Here is a 20,933-nt window from a genome sequence, read left to right as displayed (position 1 = left end):
ACTTTGGAAAGTCCAGTACTAAAAAACAGACTTTTCCCCACCGCTAAGAACCGACAGGAAAGTGTCAAATCCCGTCAGGAAAACAGTTCCTGGCGGTTACCCGACAGGAATACGACGAGAGGGTAATCATTTAATTTTATTTATTTATTTATTGAAAAATGGTGGACATTTAATATATATATGTATGTATGTATATATATATATGTGTGTATGTATGTATGTATATATATATATGTATGTATGTATGTATATAGAGAAAATCCATCCTACCACCTGGTGGTAGTTACCCCACAATAGCGTTCGATGGCCGGCACCGCTAGGGTTGTACGCGGACGTTTTGCTGTCCGTGTTGATGTACGGCGTTGAGGGTACCCTTAGACCAATAATCCTACATCTACGTAAACAAGCTACGAAGGGCTACATAGGTTTCCTATCTAAATCTATCAGGGCCCCTGATTTTAACAGGGGTGGGCCTCATGCTCCCGCACCGATCCACTAATATTGTTCCACGTCAGACAATACGTAAAATGTTCACGTAAGTTTACGTGGATCTAGCAAAGCCCCCCTTAGACCGTGGCAGAGTAACACCTGTACTAAAGTATACCACCTAGCCTAGCCCAGCCACCCGATCTACTGTCTACTCCCGGCGCGCCGCCGCCGGAGGACGCCGCCGGGCTAAGCCTGCGCGGCCGACGGTGGCGGCGGGGCTTCTCCTCGCGGCGGCTCCTGTGCTGTAGGGCAGCAGTTTCGTGGTGGTGCGTCGACGGCGACTCGTCAGTTGGCGGCGGGGCTTGCCGTACGGTGGTGTGGTGGTTCCTGGTGGTAGGGTGGCACGGTCCTGTGCTGGTGGCGTGGGGATGACGAGTCTTGGATGATGATCATTTCACGATCCTCCATCGCGACTGGCTTGCCTTGGCTGAATCTTAGATGCAAACTGTTTCAAGATCCGAGTCCTTCGGCGTGGCTGGTAGCGCCTAACAAAGATGCGATCGGGTCTCATACTGCATTGAGTCGTCGACGTGATCCAGCTTAAGCGCATCTAGACATGGGGTGGCGTCGCAAGGCCCTACGTCCTCAACTGGATCAGGATTCTCCGCTGCTCTTCCGCAAGGCTTTTGGCATGGCGGGTGCGGATCGTGGCAAGACAGGATGAACTCCCCAGCGTGGTAGCGGCCTCACGACAGATTGCGATGGCCACTGAAGGATCTTTTGCGAGTGAATCTCTTCAAGATCCAGTGGTCGTTTTGGCGGTGATATGCAATCTATGGATGATGACTTGACACAGAGGGTATAGTTGTGCAGCGATTGCTATCGGTTTTCTAACCCAGCACATGTAGCTGCTAGGATCGCGGAAACCCGCTGTGGCAACACGGGGGCGATTCCCAGCGCCGCCACTAGAAACCCTCCACGATCTCCTCGTCTCGCCGCCGCTTGAGGGCCCACCGGTGAAGCCCGAGCAGGGATCGGGGATGGCGGCGGCGGCGGGGCGCTCCCCTGAGGCGTCTCTCTTCTTCCCGGGCGTGCTCCACGCAGCGGCCGCAGCGACCAGATCTGCAGGGTGACGGGGCTGTGGCGCTCGCCGGTGTCCAGCGGCGTGGTTCGGCGGCATACGGAGGCCCAGGTTGGCAGTGGATCACTGACTCACATCGCAGACTCGGTTGGGGCGTGCCCTTTAACCACGGCAGATCTTCCTCGAGCTCGAGTTGGTCATCTCTACCTTCAACCGATCTGGCGATGGGGTGGCCTGATGCCTCCCGATGCAGCGGCTACGGCCCCATCAGCCTGCTCCACCTTCGTCTGATCTGCAATTGCCAGGGTCGGCCCCTCATGGACTTGATGCCCACTTCAGCTCAGCCACTTCGTTCCGTTGAACAGGGATTCAAGAACTGCCACAATGCCTGGCCATCCTGCTATGTCACGGAGCCCATTGGCTCCTGCATCCCATCGTCCAGAACGGATTGGGTAGGCCGGAGTTACTCGGTGCTCGTTCAGATTGACTCTTGCTGATTGTCCTCCCGTCGGTGTCCCTGCTTCTCGTTGTCCAGATTGGATCGGGGCAAGTTGGAGATCTGGCGGCCATGGACCAGACCGACAGTGAATGCTATTTGTGCGGTCTATCTCAAAGACTCCATGGTTGTGCAGTTGTGCTGCCGTGGCTGCATTTGTGTGAAAGGCGGCTGGTACTGGAATTTACCGGATCAGCTCCATCACGGGCAACTGCATCGGCAATAGTGATTAGTCCGGACAGTGGTAGCAAAACCACAAGGGATTGCAGTGGTCATCAAAAGAGTTCCCGAGGGTTCCTTATCGATGGTTTGCATCAGTGGTGTGATGCAATCTACAGACGACGGCTTGACGCAGAGGATATGGTTATGCAGTAGCGGTGTTTGGTTTTCTTTGCCAACACATATTACTGTTGAGAAAGTGAAAAAGTGGTGGCAACAACAGATGGTCGACTTAGATGAGCTCCGAGGTGAAAACCCTAGGTCTAACCCATGTTGGTTATACTTGGCAATGGCGATGTTGTTGCATCGTTACCTTGTTGGAGGCATTGCTCGGATATGCTCCATCTAATTCTTCAGGGTGAAAACCTAGATTCTGACTTTTGGTGGTTGAATCCGGTGACGGCAGCGTTTGAGTGTTGCTCCCTTCTTGAAGGCGTTGCTGTTGAAGAACCTTGTTGTCTTTGTGGTGTTATTAGATGGTTGGTGCGGATATGGCCATAGCTGTAGTTTGTCAATGGAGGATTTGGTCGCTTCGAGTTTTTTTTTCTCTCGCTTAGGCATAGCTTTGGTCTGATATGACTTTGCTATTCTGTAGCGTGTGGTGTGTGTGCGTTGGTGTTGGCTATGTGCATCCTAGCTATGCAGAGGTCGGGTGTGTGCTCATAGTGTTTGTATCCTCTTGATGCTTCATTTTGAGTTAATAAAATCCACCCTTTATCGAAAAGGATCGCGGAAAAGTGGTGGAGACAACACATGATTGACTCCGATGGTGTTGCTTGTTGAGTACCTGGTCTCAAGCTCCGGGGTGAAAATCTAGGTCTGGCCCTTGACGGTTATACCTGGCAATGATGATGTTCTGTCATTGTTACCTTGTTGAAGGCATTGCTCGGATATACTCGGACTGTTTTTTTAGGGTGAAAATCTAGACACTGGCCTTTGGTGGTTGGTTCCGGTGACGGCGGCACTCGAGCGTCGCTCCCTTCTTGAAGGCGTTGTTGTTGAAGAATATCGTTGTCCTTGTAGTGTCATAAGATGGTTGGTGTGGATATAGTCATTCTTGTAGTTTGTAGATCGTGATTTTTATCGCTTCATGACGTTTTTCTTTTTCACTACTTAGACATAGCTTTGGCCTTATATGACTTTGCTAGTTGCCGGCAATTTTTGTGTGTGTGTTTTGATGTTGGCTGTGTGTATCTTAATTATGCAGAGACCGGGTGTGTGTTCATTATGTTTGTATCCTCCTGATGCTTTATTTTGAGTAATAAAATTCACCCTTCGTCGAAAAAACTAAAAGTATACCACAGCACGGCCGGGGAGTGACGAGGAAGGAAGGAAGCTGCATTGTGGCCTGGTGTCGATCAGCCAACGAGTAGAGTATGGAGTATGCATGGATGAAGTGGATGACTTGCCGTGCTGTTAGCCGCGTCTTGGGTGGGTGCATGGCTGCCGCGCGCGGCCGGAAAGCATTGACAATGGCGCTCCGTCGGGTCAAGTCGCCGCAAGTAGTATTTCACACCACGTTCTGGCTGATCTGGCGTCTGTCCACAGCCAAAGTGCTCTAGTTGGTTAGTTTCGGCTTGTGGGAAGTATTCTAATCGTCGTAATCGATCAATGGAGCAGGTGGGCTGTGGGCGGGCAAGCAATCATCCATGTACACCGTGCTCCAGGTCATGCATGATCACGTCGTCTAGCTCATGGCTAATTAACTACTCGAATGATTGAATATGACGAACGGACCGGGCAGCTCCATCTGGTCAAGCGGCCGGGCGATGGGCGATGGGCGAGAGCCTATAAATCCGTCCACCGGCAGCCGAGTGTATGCCATCCTGTCACACACTCACCTTGCGCAAACACCATCATCGGCTCATCGCACCCACGGTTAGTTAGCTCTCGACCTGAGCTAGCCTACGGTACGATGGGGAAGTTTGACGATGGTCTCTTAGGGAACGTTTGGATCTCAGGCAAGCGCTCGCCTAGCCTGGCCCAGCAAGGAAGCGAAGCATTTGGTTTCTGGGCGAGCACGCCTCGTTACCAGCGGTTTTCAGCTTTTTTCGCGTTTCATCGAGCGAGCCGATTCGGCTCGCCTCCGTCGGCAAGGCTGGCCCTGCCTAGCGAGGCAATCAGGCGAGGCATCCAAACGTTCCCTTAGGGACTAAGGGTGACGAGGGGTGGGTCGCCTGGACTTCGGGGTTGTTGAGAGGCGCGGTAGCCTGGGTAAAGCCCGCAGCCAAGGCTCGTAATCCGCACAACGAAGTCCACCGGCCGGATCGACAGCGGGTGGAGCCCACCGCTCAGGCGAAGACAGACAAGAAAAGGTACGCTCATCATCTGGATGACTCGCTGGGATGAGATCTGCAGCCTCTCTCCTTCCTCTGAGAATCTGCATATATCTTTCTTTTCTTGGCATTTTACACTTGGCTTTGAGCTTCGTCTAACTGTATTATCTATCTGTACCTATATAATCACGGTGCGTGGACAGGGAGGACACTACCAACACTGCTGGCTGCTCCTGCACACGCTGCTCGTACTGTAAGAAGAAAGATCCAACAAGTCGTCAACAGCAGCAGCCCAAGCCCAGCCCTGCTCAGCAGCAGAAACCCGCAAAAAAAGGTTAGCTCTTGCTCCGGCCTCTATGTTTTCTTTGAGAATTTCTCCGCGGGTTCCATTTCTTCAGGTTTACCTTGCGCAGAGTAACTTTCTATCCTTTCATGCTGCGTGGAAAGGGTGAACAGTGAAAACGGTGGCGTGAATCAGGTTGTCAATTTTATGCTTCGCCGATCGTAAGCAACAACACAGGAAATTTCCTACCGCAGCTTTTTGATTGGCCCGTAGGCCACGGTGTAATGGTTTTACCAACGAAATGTAATAAAGAAATAAACAGTATGTGTGTCCTCACTTTGTTGTTCAATTCTTCTCCATTTTTTCGTTCCTTCTGAACACCAGTTCTTGTTGTTCTTGTTCACTGTCATCAACTCGCTAATAGCATTGCAAGTTTGCAACCCATCTGTTGGCTAACATTTTATTTTATTTTCACCTTCCTTTTTGAATGTTTCTCTTCAAACCGCCTCACTAATGCAGCTGCCAACGAGCTTCAAAACTTGCATTTGATTTTGGCCACTTTTTCTCTGGGCTCACATGATCCTGAGGTGCGTGAGTGTGAAGTGACGAGCACAAAACCAGCTTACCCGTTTGGTTTTGAACATAAGCCGGACATGTCATTTCTGGTGACGACATGGAACAGTTTTTGGAATCCACTAGGAATCTACAGCAGCAACCTCCACGGCTCGGCGGACGCCCCCACGAACAGTGACCTGGCGGGTCTTAAAATTTATCATTTGCAATCACAAATCCTATTTTCAAAACAGCTAATACATGCAAACAAATACACGTCGATCACTTTGGATGTTTTAGTCCGTGTTTGGGCCGGGCTGTCAAAAAACACCGAATAAATTGCTCATACTTAAGATTTTTCGCATCCGTATTGGGCCGGCGGGTTTCGAATGCTTAGTCCCACCTTACCGTGTGAGCAGCTAGTCGACCCGCTTAAATAGCCGAGTCGTCCAGAGACGATAAGCTTTAATCATCATTGCACCCTTTGTTAAGGAGATAGACTGTCAATATAAATCTTCTCTGCTCATCATAGAGAAGATTCATAATCATGGTCTATCTCCTTCACAAATGGAACACTGATGTTTGCACGGCTCTTTTTGACTCACAACATCTCTGACCGAGCAAGGTGCACTCCGGTGCAAGAGTGTAGGCCAAAATAAAATTCAATGAAAAAAATCACTTCCATTGTAGTAGGGCTATCAACGTATATACATGAACGAGATGAACTTGACACTCGATGAACAATCATCAGTTGATGAAATGCAATCTAGTGTCAAGCTACCTCGTTCACGCAGCGAGAATTGATCGACCTATGCAACAATAGAGAAGCTTGCTGACATCTGCCAGCGCGCCTATTTAAACCGGTCGGCGTCCGCCTCGTGGCGAGGTGGGACTAAAATTTGGGTGCGGCCGTCTTGACAAAGCCTACTTGTCCCACCTCGCAGCGCGAGGAGCAACACGACCACCTCGCTGTTGCATCCTTCATGCTGTGCGGAGATAAGAGAGGAAGGAGCTTCAGATGGCTGTAGGTGGGACTGCTATGACCTGGAGCGGGATGCCTGGTCGCGTTCGGCGCCCTCATATCGTCTCTATGTTTGGTCCCAAATTGAAGGGTGCTGGTCAGTCCGGGATGTATAGGGACTAAGTGAGGGGTCCATTTGGGTCAACTTTTTCGACTGGGCACTGGCTGGGTGGATGTTATGTGCGTTTAGGGAGGAAATAGGGGGTCCGGTTGTATATTCTCTAACCACCGTCCTGAGTGGTTTGGCTTTCCTTGGATGCCTGGCAAGTTTGTGTTCTTTCTGAATCTGTGGAACCTTGTCCCATCTCTTCACCAATATATTTAATTTCTCATTTTGTTTATTTGTGCAGATTTCGAGAGTGCTGGTGAGTTATCTGAACCATATAATGCTTTTAGATCGAACATTTGAGACGAGCCCGACCTTTAATTCGTCATCAACCGTAGTGGCAATTCTATATAAAAGTTATGGGGTCAGTTAACTCCGCAACTTTTTGCCAAAAAAAACAGGCTACAATTAGAAAACAAATACTGTATACACTATAAAAAAATATCCAAAAAACTAGCAATGACCCACAAGTTCTTCTGGCTGCCTTCGCCCCTGATCAACCAGAAGAGTGAATGAAACTTCCTGGTCTGAAAAAAGGGCATCTCGCCTCCCTAGCAACGATGGCCGACTATCTGTGATGGTTCTTTGCTATTCAATGAGCACCGCTGCCCCCACCCCACCATGTCTGTTTTGATCCTCCACATCGTCGCTTCGGTGGGAGCGATGGCCGTTACAGTTGGAGGAGCAAAGGCGGCGGGGGAAGCAACCCGCATGGTCGTGTTAGGCTAGTCATAGTGGGAGTAACTTAGCTAGTAACATAACACATCCTAAAACAAATTTGCTTATGTGGCACCTAGTTAATGAGGAGAGAGGTGTTTGGAGTAACATATTATGTTATCATCACGTAACGCTTTCCAAAAAATGTTGAGTCTATAAGCTAATAAATGCAACCATATATAATACTATTTCTATAACACTTTGCACTATGAAGATAGTAACATAGACTAGTGTCATATGCATGACACTAGTCTAAGAGGGTGCTTGGATACGTTTTAGTCCCATGACTAAAAATAGTGGGACTAAAACTTGCTAGCCTCACCCATGCTTGGATCCAAATACTAAAGAGACTAAAATGAAGTTATTGAGCATTTATTATCTTCCAAACCATCCAATCCAGAACTCGCATGTGCAAAAGGAGATGAATTAAATGAGAAGAGAGAGGGCTAATACATATTTTAGTAGGTTTCATGTGACTAAAAAGTTTTAGCCTCAAGACTAGTTCTAGCCTCTCTTTAGTCAGGGGTGCTTGGAACTTTAGCCTCTAAAAGAGACTATTTTTAGTCAGACTAAAAATAGTCCCTTGGATCCAAGCAGGCCCTAAGTTACTTCCCGCTATGACCAGCCTTAGCGGCTGTGTAGGCATCTGGGGCGGGAGTTTGACCACGTCCCCTACTGCCTTTGTCAGCTCTACGACATCCAGTACGTTCGTGGCTCTCGATTACTAGAGAGTCGCAATGGCGGCGGCTGCGAGAGGAGCAGCGCAAAACCCCGTGTAGCCATAGCGGCAGCAAGCAGGTGGATGGCACAGGGTCGGCACGACGATGTCTCCTTTCTCCTCCATCGGTATGGTGGTGGTGGAGCTCATCGACCCGGAGAAGCCGCTATATACGTACGCATCATGTGGGCAGATGCGCGGAGATGTCGCCCAACCCAGAGGTCGCGCTCATGGTGGTTGTTGTCGTGACGGTGCTCTAGGCATGCAAGATTGTCGATTCTCATGCTTATGTGGATCCTAGTGGCGACGCTCTGGTGTGGGCGTATGCTTGATCTAGTGGTGTAGCTCTCTGGGGCTTGATCTCGTCGATGGGGGCCTATGGTGCAAGATTTCAGAATGACAACACAAAGTTGTGATGGGCGGATCCACGAGATTTATTTTAGATAGAAGAAATGTTTCTTCTGTCGATAATATTAAAACGATTGTCGAGATTAGATTTATATTTATTTATTTTGTTTCTTAATTTGCTATTCCGCTATTCTGATGAATACATTTTAGTGTTATTTATCTTTATATTTTCATACTTTCTACTTGTGCTAAGTCATGTCGTGATACAAAGTCCCTCATAGAGAATTTCATTGAGTACTCTTGTTTTTTTTTCATATGAAGGGAATTATATGTGACTTTTAAATAGGGGAATCCAAATAAAAACCATTTTTGTGCAATCTATCTGGAATGCTTTTGCATAATAGGAATTGATTAGAAATAGGTATGCATTTTAATCTAGGAAATGAAAACCAGCCCTGTAGCAAACTAACAATATAGTGACCCAACACTGTAGAAGATGGGTTTATTCCAACATTTTTAAATACACATTGAACATTTTTGTAATGTATGAATGTTTTCTAAATACACGATAAATATTTTTGTAATGCACGCAGAGTTTATTTAGTACTAGTAAGATGCCCGTGCGTTGCACGGCTAACCAAAATGCATTGATCTAGAGTAGTTTATTTCACAACTTATGTGGTGGTCATCTCATGTGTAACAAATAGCAATATGTTTCTTTGGATATATTCATTCTGCTTTTGAGCTCACAAGCATACGGGTGAAGAGTAAATGCAGACAGAATAGCAGACATAACAAACCTATTCTTGCAAATAAACACGTTCCAGTGTTCAAGCTGCATGCAAAACTTCATGAAGAAAAAACACTTGTGGTGCTTTGCCAAAAAAAGCTTTAAAAATAGTTTTTTTTACGATTTGTTTATTTTTCTAGTCCAACATTAATGTTATTTTTTCATGAAATGTTGCACAAATAGTTCTACATGTTTGTTTCCAAAAGATTTCTTTAAATTTTATTGATATTATTTGAGCTCAAGAGCCAAGTTCATGTCCCATCTTCCTTCTGGCATTTCTTATGCAACAATCAAGTAAAAAAATAGGATGAACCTATAATTAGATCCTTGCCGTGCCGAGCTGAGTCGGGCCGAGCAACTACAGAATAGGCATTTCTTCCGTATGTTACCATTACATATCTGCAACTGCAGAAGAAGATTTTCTTCTTCATCAATACCCATACATTGGTCCTTGTCAGATCAGAAGGCGAAGGGCAGTGCATCTCACCTCCCCACACTCTGTTCCATCTATGAGAGTGTGATCAACATGGATTGTGTTGCCGGGAAGGGGGAAATAATAGTAGGTGGTGGCTACGCCGCCGAGGATGCATGAGCAGGGCGTAGCCACCAACGTACTTGTGGGGGTTGGTGTTGGAGGAGACAGGGGAGGACACAGACGTTGTGGTCGCAGTTGGGGCTGCTGAAGCAAGAATACAAGGGAGGCAGTGAAACGTTGGGGCTCGAACGACTCCGGTGGTGAAAGTTGGGGCTGTGGCTCATTTCCAGCCTAGTATTTTTTTTAAATTAGCAGCGAAATGTATAGGCTACAAGAGCAGCCCAAGCCCAATACAAAGCTATCCTTATTTGGTGACCTAGATGAGCAGCATGTACCCACTGACCCACGCGATGCATCCATCCCCCCTGCCGCCGCACACGGCTGTTGCTCGCACCTCCCTCACTCTTACATTCTCTTCTTCTTCCCAACGCATCTATAATCCGTCCCCTGCGCACGCACACAGGCATGCTTTCGTTGCCGAGCGCACACACGCAAGCAGATGCTCACGCGCTGCCCACCCATGTTCTTCTCTGCTTGTGTTGCGTCCTCACCAACGTCGGCAGGTGCGTGCCCTCCGCCTCAACGCCGCACCGCCACTTGCTCTGGCACGCCCTAGTGGCCGGCGGTGACCACCATCACTCACAGCACATCCACAGCATGCACCTCCCTTGTCCATCCACTCACGAGCCGCTCAGGCTAAACAGAGCCAGTGTAGAACGAGCCGAGCCACCCATATGCAGCTCGTTGGCATCACCCAACCGAGCCGAGCTGGCTGCTTCCGAGCGAGCTAACATGGCTCTATCTGAATTCGGCTTGGCTCATGTCCAGTCCTAATCGGCAGCATACTTACCCAGGTCAAAGTCAGGGAGACAGGGAAGGGAGTGGTGGAGACGGCGATGAGGGGTTTGTGGTAGTGGTCGGCAATGGAGCCTGGGGGCGAACGGCCGACGGCACCGACCAGTCCAGATCCTTCTTTCTTTCCTGAGATGGCGCTAGATGAGGTGGGGTAGAGATGGGCTAAACACTGAACTGGAGTGGCAGGGGGTTATTTGTAAAATTGCCATAGTTTGTCTCAGACGCGTTGGATGCAAATCGGATGGCTGTAAATGAAAGATGGCAGGCACACCATCATCACCAACTCAGATTTTTATAGGAGTAGAGATACGGTGAACATTTTTTACATACAGTATACTTTTTGTAATACACATTAAAAATTGTAAAATATCTTGAACATTTTATAATGCATAGTCAACTTTTTTGTAATATACCGTGACATTTCCTTAAATAAATGATGAACATTTTTGTAACACACGGTGAAATTTTTGTATAATACACTAAAAAGAGAAGAAAAGAAAATAAAAAAATAAAAACACCTAACAAACAGAACAAAAAAAATGGAAAAACGAAACATGGGCGGGCCCAACAAGAGGCGTCAGGAGGCTCGCTCTCAGCAAAGCAAGCACTATTTACCACCCGGGCGGCAAATAGGATCCCGCTACATACAAGACCATCCGGACATCCTATTTGACACTAATTACTCTCTCCGGTCCTTTTTACTCTACATATAAGATTTGTGTATAGTCAAACCTCGCTAAGTTTGACCAACTTTATAGAACAAATGTCAACAAAATGAAATCAATATCATTAGATGTCTAATGAATTTAATTTTTATATCATATAACTTTATTGTTGTAGATGTAGTTTTTCTTCATGCAAATATGGTCAAGCTTTCCGAAGTTTGACTTCAAATAAATCTTATATGTGAAGTAACGAGGACCAGAGGTACAAAAGTAGTCGACCTTTCACACAGGGACCACTCAGACCAGTCGTCCCATTTAGCACTTGTGTTGTAGTAAGCGATTGCTGTAGTTTTTTTTACCCTTTTCGATTTTGCAAGTTCTTGAACATTTTTTATTTTTGTTATAAAGAAGAAAAACGTAATTTTTGTTTTATAGTAAAGATTTTTAGAAATTTTCAATTTTTTTAAAAAAATGTGAAGATTTTCTAAAACATTTTTGAATATTTTTAAAAAATTTTGTAAACATTATTAAAATTTTTGACATTTTTTTGAATTTTGGCAACTTCTTTTAAACAATGTGAATAATTTATAAATAGATTTTTTGAAATAAACCCGGTAGAGAAAACAATAGAAAAAGAAAAGAAAAAAAGAGTAGACAGGAAACCCTTTGATAGCTTAACCGAAAAAACTAAAACTTGAACCTTCCCAAAACCAAAATGTTGTACACAGTGGTAGCTCCCCCGTGTAGGAGCTTGCTTTGTGTGTGTTTGGTCGACAATGAGAGGCAAATAGGATTCGCCCACGCCCATGATGACGCAACCACCATGCAGTGTTGCCAGACAAAGATCGCCGACCTGCCGGGAAACGACACCGGGGCATGCCGGTGCGGCACACAGCTTCAGTGCCGAAGCCAGGGGGATGAACAGGGGCCAGCCCCCCCCCCCCCCCCCTCACACACACACACATCGAGCGATGCTTCGAACCGATGGCCACGACGAGAGATAAAATCACACGTATAGGCTTGTTGTCCCCCCCCCCCCCCCCCCCCCAATCTCAGTGTGTGCCCTTAAAAAGAATAAAAAGGCCCATAACAAAAGCCCACTAGCATCCAGATTAGCAAAGAAGCCTCAACCTAATCTGGTGGAGCAGTGAAACTGCTTTCTCTCATGCGTGATTAGGTCTACGTGGGTTAGATTAGGCGATGCCGCCGCCCTCGTGTGCCCCTGCGGCAGTGGCGCCGTCGTGTGCCCACCTGCCTCTGATCTCTTTGCTCTGTCGCTCACGATTTGATCTGTACTGTGAATAGAAAAGCCTATTTCATTGCTTCAGGTAACGAACTAGTAGGTTAACACTATACTTATCTCTCTCGTCGCAATTCCCATCTCGTATTAGTGTTCAAATTATACATTAGATTTTATTTTCTTTGTTTTTTTTATTTGAGATGCTATCAAAAATTCATATCTCGTACGTGTCCTAGAAATTATCGTAATGCAAATTATCTTGTACAATGTCCTATTTGCGATGCAGAGTTTTCCTATGTTCACTTTATATAGTATAGCTAATTTCTGAAATTGAAATTCCTAAACTATGAATAGGAAATGAACTGGCAAACACCATTAAGATTAATTTGTTTTCTAAGTTGGTTACTTACAATACTGAAATTCGTCAACTAAGAAGAGAAAAAAACAACTCCAAACACCATTAAAATTAATTTGTTTTCTCAGTCGGTTTCTTCGAATTCTTGACATACTAAAATTGTTGATGAGATTGTTGTGCAAGTTCTCAACCTTGCTCTTTATAATTATCTTTTGCACTGGTTTTTTTTCTACTCGATGAGCAGGGGCCCGCCCCCCCCCCCCCCCCCCTCCCCCCACATCAAGCGATGCTTTGAACCGATGGCCACGAGAGATAAAATCGCACGTATAGGCTTGTTGCCCCCCCCCCCCTAATCTCAGCGTGTGCCCTTAAAAAGCATTAAAAGGCCCATAACAAAAGCCCACTAGCATCCAGATTAGCAAAGGCTTCAAATGGCTACCCAGCTCATTTCTTCCAGCGGCATTGGGAGTTATGCGGTGTTGAGGTCACTGTTGTAGTTCTTGGTATCCTTCGAGGAGAGGAGAGCCCCGAGGTAATTAATGAGATGGTCCTTGTCCTCATTCCGAAGGTAAAAGACCCAACCGAGCTGACTCATTTCAGGCCCATAAGCCTTTGTAACGTCCTATATAAAATTGCTTCAAAGGTTCTGTCCAATAGACTGAAGTTAATCTTGCCTGAAATCATATCCGAAGAACAATCTGCCTTCGTTCCAGGGAGATTGATCACTGACAACACAATCTCTGCATATGAATGCTTGCACTTTATGAAGAAGAACAAGGCACAAAGGAACAAATTTTGTGTCGTGAAGTTGGATATGATGAAAGCGTACGATAGGGATGAGTGGGAGTATTTGGAAGCTATCATGCTCAAGATGGGGTTTGCGCCCACTTCGGTAGCCTTAATTATGCGAATGGTAAGTTCGGTAAAATTTTCTATCCTTTTTAATGGGACTAAGCTTGAAGAATTTGTACCTTCCAGAGGGATCCGACAGGGGGACCCAATTTCTCCATACCTATTTTTGCTTGCAGCAGAGGGCCTTTCGTGCCTCTTGAAAACAATAAATGAATCATCGCACCTAAGTGGTATTGAAGTTGCTCCATCGGCGCCGCCGGTAAGCCACTTGCTATTTGCGGATGATAGCCTGCTGTTTGTAAAAGCAAGTGTAGATGGAGAAAACGAGTTGTCCTCCCTATTGGATTCTTATTGCAATGCTTCGGGGCAGAGAATAAATCTATCTAAATCATCGTGCTTTTTTAGTAAGGGCTGCCCAAACAATCTCAAAACAGAAGTGAAGAATGCTCTTAACATTATAAATGAATCTCTCTCTGAGAGATACCTGGCCATGCCAACTGATGTGGGTAATAGAAAAAATGGTGCTTTCAAATTCCTCAAAGACAGAGTTTGGAATAAAGTGAAAGGGTGGCTGGAGAAAATTTTGTCAGCCGGAGGCAAGGAGGTTTTAATCAAGTCCGTGGCTCAGGCGGTCCCGATATATTCTATGTCATGTTGCAAACTTCCCCGTGGCCTTTGCGAGCATCTAAATTCGTTGATCCAAAAAATTTGGTGGGGAAGTAAAGAAGGCAAGAGAAAACCGAGCTGGGTCTCATGGAGTATGATGACCAGACCAAAACAGTGTGGCGGGTTAGGCTTTCGCGACATTGAGCTTCAACCTTGCCTTATTAGCCAGACAGGCATGGCGAATCCTAACAGAGTGTAACTCTCTAAGTGCCCAGATCCTCAAAGCAAAATATTTTCCCAACAGTGATTTTTTGCAGGCTGAGCTGGGATCATCTCCTTCTCAAGTATGGATGGCTGTACTAGAAGGGCGTGATACTTTGGCACAAGGCTTAATACGGCACATTGGGGATGGGCAGTCGACCCTCATTTGGCAGCATAATTGGCTCCCACGCCCTTTCAACATGAGGCCGATCACAAGCAGAATCCAAAACCCACCGCAGCTTGTTGGTGATTTGATATTAGCTGACACAAGTTGGAACCAGGGGCTGTTGAGGAAATTTTTTTATCCACAGATGCAGATGCGATACTCTCTATACCCCTCTGTACTTGTCACGTTGAGGATTTTTGGTCTTGGAAACATGAGAAGAATGGTCAATTTACTGTACGGTCTGCATACCGTATGTTAGTATCCACTAAATTGAGACGTGAGGCTTGGTTGGAGGGCAGGTCGGACTCCTCGAATTCTGACAAAGAGCAGCAATCATGGACGAACTTATGGAAGATAAACGTCCCGTCCAAGCTGAAAATCTTTCTGTAGAGACTAGCCCAGCAGTCCATTCCAACAACTGACCTTTTGCATCACAGGAACATGTCCACTGTTACAACTTGTGGCTTATGTGGAGCAGAAGATTCATGGCAACACGCGCTCATTCACTGCAATGTTGCTAGGTGTGTATGGGCTCTTCAAGATCCTGATCTGTTTCAGGTTTTGAATGAGACCACCGAACCTGATGCAAAGCAGTGGATTTTTGCACTCACGGAGTCCCTTCCTACAGCTGAATTCACTCAGGTTTTAACTACCCTTTGGGCCATCTGGTATTCTCAGCGACAAGCCCTACATGAACATATTTTCCAGAATCCGCTGGCTACTCATCATTTTATTATGAAGTACATCCGTGAGCTTGAAGAGTGTAGACCAAAGAAGATGCAGCAAGTGGCCAATACATCCAGCAACAACGCCATATCAAGATGGGTCCATCCCCCTGAAGGTATAGCAAAAATTCGAGTCGATGGTGCTGTTTCAAGATCTGCGAAGGAAGGAACCTATAGTGCAATATGCAGGGACCATGATGGCAAATATTTGGGCTCATCAGCCATCAAAGTCTCGAGTATCACGGACCCGGGGACTCTCGAGGCGTTAGCTTGTCGCGAGGCGCTTGCTCTAGCCCTGGATCTTGGGCTGCCAAATGTACTTGTTGCTTCAGATTGCAAAGTTGTGGTGAACGACATCAAGCTAGGCACGGGAGGTATGTATGAAAGCATAGTGAAGGAAATAAGAAATACGTACGTCCGAGCAATTTCAGCAATGCACCTTCATCTTCGAAGGTCGCGGTACTAATCTTGAGGCGCATAGCCTTGCTAAGCACACCTTTGGTCTGGACTTAGGGCGCCATTTGTGGCTTATAAACCCTCCAGACTTGAATTGTATCCCTATGAACATTTTAGAATAATAAAACAGTGTGTTTAGATGCAAAAAAAGCCTATTCTCCTGGAGCAGTGAAACTGCTTTCTCTCATGCGTGATCAGGTCTACGTGGGTTAGATTAGGCGCCGCCGCCGCCCGTCGTGTGCCCACCTGCCTCTGATCTCTTTGCTCTGTCGCTTACGATTTGATCTGTATTGTGAATAGAAAAGCCTATTTCATTGCTTCAGGTAACAAACTAGTAGGTTAACACTATACTTATCTCTCTCATCGCAATTCCCATCTCGTATTAGTGTTGAAATTGTACATTAGATTTTATTTGCTTTGTTTTTTTATTTGAGATGCTATCAAAAATTCATATCTCGTACGTGTCCTAGAAATTATCGTAATGCAAATTATCTTGTACGATGTCCTATTTGTGATGCAGAATTTTCCTATATTCACTGTATATAGCATAGCTAATTTCTGAAATTGAAATTCCTAAACTATGAATATGAAAGGAACTGCCAAACACCATTAAGAAACTTTTTTCTAAGTTGGTTACTTATACAACTGAAATTCGTCAACTAAGAAGAGGAAAAAAAACAACTCCAAACACCATTAATATTAATTTGTTTTCTCAGTCGGTTTCTTTGAATTCTTGGCACACTGAAATTGTTTACGAGATTGTTGTGCAAGTTCTCCACCTTGTTCTTTACTAGTAAGCATGCACGTGCAACGCACGCATTATAATTTGCAATAAAACATCTATTTTGAATCTTATTTCTCTTTTAGAGAGTTTTATTACCAAGCCATTTAAGAAATCGGAATTCGTCAATTACAATGACATAAGAGAATAATTTATTAGAATACAAAATAAACTGAAACATGTGGCTTATACTCCAGTAAGAGACATCATCAACCATACTGATGCACAAGTAAAGTTCATCTATTAAATCATCATTTGTTGGATTGGCAGACGATGAAAGGAGAAATAGTTGCGAGAAGAGCTTAACTTCTGATTCAAAATCAGACAATCTATGGGATCCATGTTGTTTCCATCATCTTGCATCTCATTGTTTCTTATGTTATCATCATTCAGTTCCGAGTCTAGTAAAATGGTAGCTAGTTATATAAATATTTTCAATAAATTTGTTTATCAACTTTTATAGATAGTTTTATAAAAAGCTACAACTCAAAAAAATAAATATAAAAGCTTTTAAAATCATCAAATCATAAATCAGACACAGCGCACAAAATAGACTGCATCCTCTTAACAGATTTTTTTTTGTTTGGACAACGCCGCACTCACTCACTCACAGTCTCTCTGACCACTGTCTAATACTACTCCCCACCGCCCCCTCAGATTTCTCTGGTCACTTCCCCACCGCCCCGTCACAATTCTCCCCCATTCCCCATCCTACCATGGCCGTCAGCTCCCTCTCTCCATCGCCGGCTCTTCATGGTCAGGCCGCCACTCCCCTTCGTTCCCACTGCCGGCGCGAGGTCCGCAGCCCCTGCTCTTCCTCCTCTTCATGTTGAATCTGGTCGCGGAAGTGGCCGAGGAGGCCCTCGAGCTCGGCATGCTCGCGCGAGCAATCCAACAGTAGGCGCCGTCAGAGGCGGACGCGGAGGCACGGGACTCGCACGCCCCTGCTCTACCCTGCTCCCTCTTCGAATCTGGTCGCCGAAGTGCTCGAGGAAGCGCTAGAGCTCGGCATGCTCGCTGGCGAAGCCGGCCCCTTCTCTCCTCCTGAATCCTGATGCGAGGGAGGTCCCCCATCGCCGATGGAGGCGTACCAGAAAGTGCAGGAGTTCGACTTGTCCAGCGGCGCTGATTGGAAGACGACCGCCAACGTCCTCTTCACGGTGCCCCCAAGCACAAGGAGTTCGGGTGAGCATTAGGCAGTAAACTAATTTCTAGGGGACATGAGCCCGGACAGTTATTGTTCGAGGACAGCTGAAGCGAATAGCACATCTCGTTGCAAATTTATCACCATACACCAGTATGATTGATATATGATATGGGATGGGATAGGAATGCACTGCTTGAATATTAAAATTTATAGGTAATTCTTTTCTGTCACCGATGTTTCACTGGTAGAATCTATCAGTTGAGTTTGACATGAACCCTGTTCGTGGAGCACACAGATCATGGAAAAATTATGGTGCGTTTTGTTCAATTTTATTTGCCTAATAACCATACCCTTCTGCTAGGAATTACCCACTAATTCTGTGAGAATCCTACTCCGCTAATTCCAAGCTCTGAGAGGATTTTCCTTTCTCATACTGAGATAGCAATAGAAGTTGATTTAAATCTTAGATATGTGACTCTTATTTTGTTCACGTTCAACAAATCATGTCTGGACTGAAGCTAGGAAAGTTCCCTGTGTGTTCTAATAATAAGGTCATGGAAATACAAATGGCATATTTCGTCAGGATGAGAAGGCGAGACTAAGATCAATATCTGCTCGGGGGCCATCTTGTGTTCTGCGTGGCGCTGCCTTCGCCGCCGCCCGGCGGTGAGGGCACCGAGTTGTGTCTCATGCATCGCTACCTGACGTCCACTCTAGGAACCGGGCTTGGTGGCCAATGGGGCCAGGAAGGTCCCAGATCGGAGGTCCCTGCTTGCCAACTCGCAGTTAGTTTGCATGATACAGTTAGTTGAAGTTGTTCCTTAAGTAGAATGCGATTAATCACGTATGGCCATTAATACAATCAGATCGTTGGGGCATGCATAAATATACTTGAATTTTAAATTAGCGTGTCAAGAGGTTTAGTTAGTGTCGCTCCCTGCTGTAATTATAGCTGGATATGTCGTTCCTGTTCTTAAAACTTAACAATCAGATGTATAGAATTTGGTAGATAAGCTGACATTTGAAGGGGCAGTAAACATTAAACATTTCAGATGGTGATTGGGAATATCTGATATGTCCCCATTGTGTGTTTCCTGTTGTAGATAAATCTGCTTGCAAGGCTCTCGATGATATATCCATTTTCATCAATTGCTCAAGGGTGTGGTCAGTTGGAGAAGACATTACTATGATTTTTTTTCAGGTGATGAATTGTAACCTTATATCCTTTATTACTTGAAATTCAAAATCATTGGAAACAGTCGGTAATTACTTTGGAGAGAATCCTTTATTATTTTCTGTCTTGTTCATGTTCAGCATAGGATGTATATCATTAAAACCATCATGCTATATTATTGTTCATGTTCAGCATAGGATGTGCTTTATTATATGTTAGACAATTGCTGCCTATATATTATTAGTATGTAGACTGGAGATATTTTTGTAGATTGAAACTGCACAAATAAGCTATTTATGGTATAGTTACCCAAGTATAACAGTTACAGTACTAAATCTCGTCCTGAGATCAATCAGCAAAAGTTCCTAATTGCTGATTTATTAGACGGACTGCTATTTCATAGAACTGAAAAGAATATGTGTCCATTGTTCTCTCAAAGTTTCTCTTTGGCCAAGATCAATTGATATGTCTAAAGTTCCAAGTGAAATATGAAATAAATGCACATGAACAAATCTAGGGGTGCAGTATTCTTATGGTATTTTTAGCTGGGGGTGTTTTTTTTCATGGCTAGGTATCACCTGAAATTTGTGCACTTAAAATCCAGAATCTGCTCATTGTATTTAGAACATGGTCTATTTGAACATTGATTTAGATAGAGGCATGAAGCGCACCATGTAACCATTATTGTCCGTGCTAATTAGGAGAACAAGAAGAAGAGATATCTAATATACTACGTATTAGTATTAAAATCTTGCCTGGTGTTTTAGAGGATGGCGAAGGAGGTGCAGGGAGCTGACGGCATATCCGCGGTGAGTGGTGATGGAGGAACAGCCGCACACTTGATGGCTTGGTGCAGGGCGGTGAGGGCGCCGACCAGGAAGGCGATGCCATTGCCGGGCGTCGAGGTCGTAGTCCCGGAAGCCGACGATGCTTCCATGCGGCGAGGGGATAAGCCTGGGGATCTGTTGCTTATTTTATGGGATATATGTTATGTTTTTCTTTGCATGGCCTGCGTGGTGCGTGATTGTAGGGGTTTTGGTCGAGCCCGCGTGGAGTCTATGATGCGGTGGGGCGGTGGAGCATGGTCAATCAACCTTAATTGTTGGGTGCACACCAGAGACACATGAGATAAAGGCTATCCGTTGGATTGAGATTAGTGGGTCTAATCATGGGGTTGTAATGGTCTGTGTATGTTTTGTGGGGTGCGTTTAGTGAAGTTCTTGTTGGATTGTTTAATAGTAGTGTAGATAATTATAATTATCTTTTGCACTGGATTTTTTTCTACTCCCCCCCTCTATACGTAAATCCTGGCTCCGCCCCCGGCAGATTGGCCTCCCAAAACAACGCATGTTCAATCTAGCTCGCGCACAGTCAACGACACTAATTTCCGTCACAAAAAACCCCAATGTACGCACACTTGGAAATGTACGCACATGCTGAAGGCAGGAGCACGCACGGAGCCCGGACCGGTCCAGCACCGTATCTTCAGCGCCGACCGCCGGTGATCAACTGAGCGAACGAGAGCTGGTGCGGCGGCCGGACGAGCCAATCAACCGGCATTTATCACGCACCTCGACCTGGTGACCGAATCTCTACTCTCCGTCACTCCGCTCCATGGAGACTCGGTGCAACGCACGGTTGCCTCTCTGGGAAGCGAGGTGCACTGCACGCATCGAATGACAGGAGCTTGTCAGTGTGGTGTGGCCACCGCGCACTGCTCAAATGCTTTCAGCTTCCAAGCAGACACGTGTGGTCTCGCGGATTCCAGCCGGCGCCGGTCGTGCGTGCTTTCTTGTGGACACGAACCGACGGGCCGGTCTTTTCATGAGCGGGTGGGTCGGTTTCGTTCGTTCGTTCGTTCGTTCGTTGGTTGTACCCGGCTAGTGATAGATCACCTTTGTCAGTCGATTCCTGGAACCTCCGAACTTGCTTTTGTTTTTGGCGCGTCGGTGGTCGAGACCTGATACCACGTACCGACACGACCCCTTCTGCACGGATGATGCAGGGTTCACTGGACCGGCTGCAGCCAATCACAAAACAAGTCAATCCACTATAGTTAAAAACCTGATCCTGGCCCGC

General features: G+C 45.9%; 1 protein-coding gene and 1 long non-coding RNA gene across 3 annotated transcripts; both read left to right on the top strand.

The window, feature by feature from the left end:
• Window positions 1-4,063: 4,063 nt before the first annotated feature.
• On the top strand, window positions 4,064-5,226 carry LOC123154653 (uncharacterized). The gene is made up of 2 exons (XR_006476970.1): window positions 4,064-4,540; window positions 4,705-5,226. It is a non-coding gene; the product is annotated as an uncharacterized lncRNA (long non-coding RNA).
• An 11,669-nt stretch (window positions 5,227-16,895) lies between these two features.
• Window positions 16,896-20,095, top strand: LOC123152664 (uncharacterized). Of its 2 annotated transcripts, none has more exons than XM_044572158.1 (3): window positions 16,896-17,718; window positions 18,784-18,881; window positions 19,634-20,095. In XM_044572158.1, exons 1-3 carry the CDS (start codon window positions 17,613-17,615, stop codon window positions 19,979-19,981), a joined length of 552 nt encoding a protein of 183 aa, XP_044428093.1. In that variant the 5' UTR covers window positions 16,896-17,612; the 3' UTR covers window positions 19,982-20,095. The 2 variants fall into 2 exon arrangements, with proteins under 2 accessions (XP_044428093.1, XP_044428092.1); XM_044572157.1 differs by having other exon boundaries at window positions 19,622-20,062.
• Window positions 20,096-20,933: the final 838 nt, after the last annotated feature.

This window comes from Triticum aestivum, chromosome 7A, assembly GCF_018294505.1.
Source record: "Triticum aestivum cultivar Chinese Spring chromosome 7A, IWGSC CS RefSeq v2.1, whole genome shotgun sequence".
NCBI lineage: Eukaryota > Viridiplantae > Streptophyta > Magnoliopsida > Poales > Poaceae > Triticum > Triticum aestivum.
The sequence above is the reverse complement of the archived record's forward strand: the minus strand, read 5'-3'. Positions and strand labels throughout refer to the sequence as shown.

Bases quoted from the DNA above. Each gene is read 5' to 3' on its own strand.
- LOC123152664 (XM_044572157.1), top strand. From the start codon at position 17,613: ATGGAGGCGTACCAGAAAGTGCAGGAGTTCGACTTGTCCAGCGGCGCT. The intron at 17,719-18,783 runs GTGAGCATTAGG...TTCCTGTTGTAG, and splicing joins CCCAAGCACAAGGAGTTCGG to ATAAATCTGCTTGCAAGGCT. The intron at 18,882-19,621 runs GTGATGAATTGT...CTGGTGTTTTAG, and splicing joins TTACTATGATTTTTTTTCAG to AGGATGGCGAAGGAGGTGCA.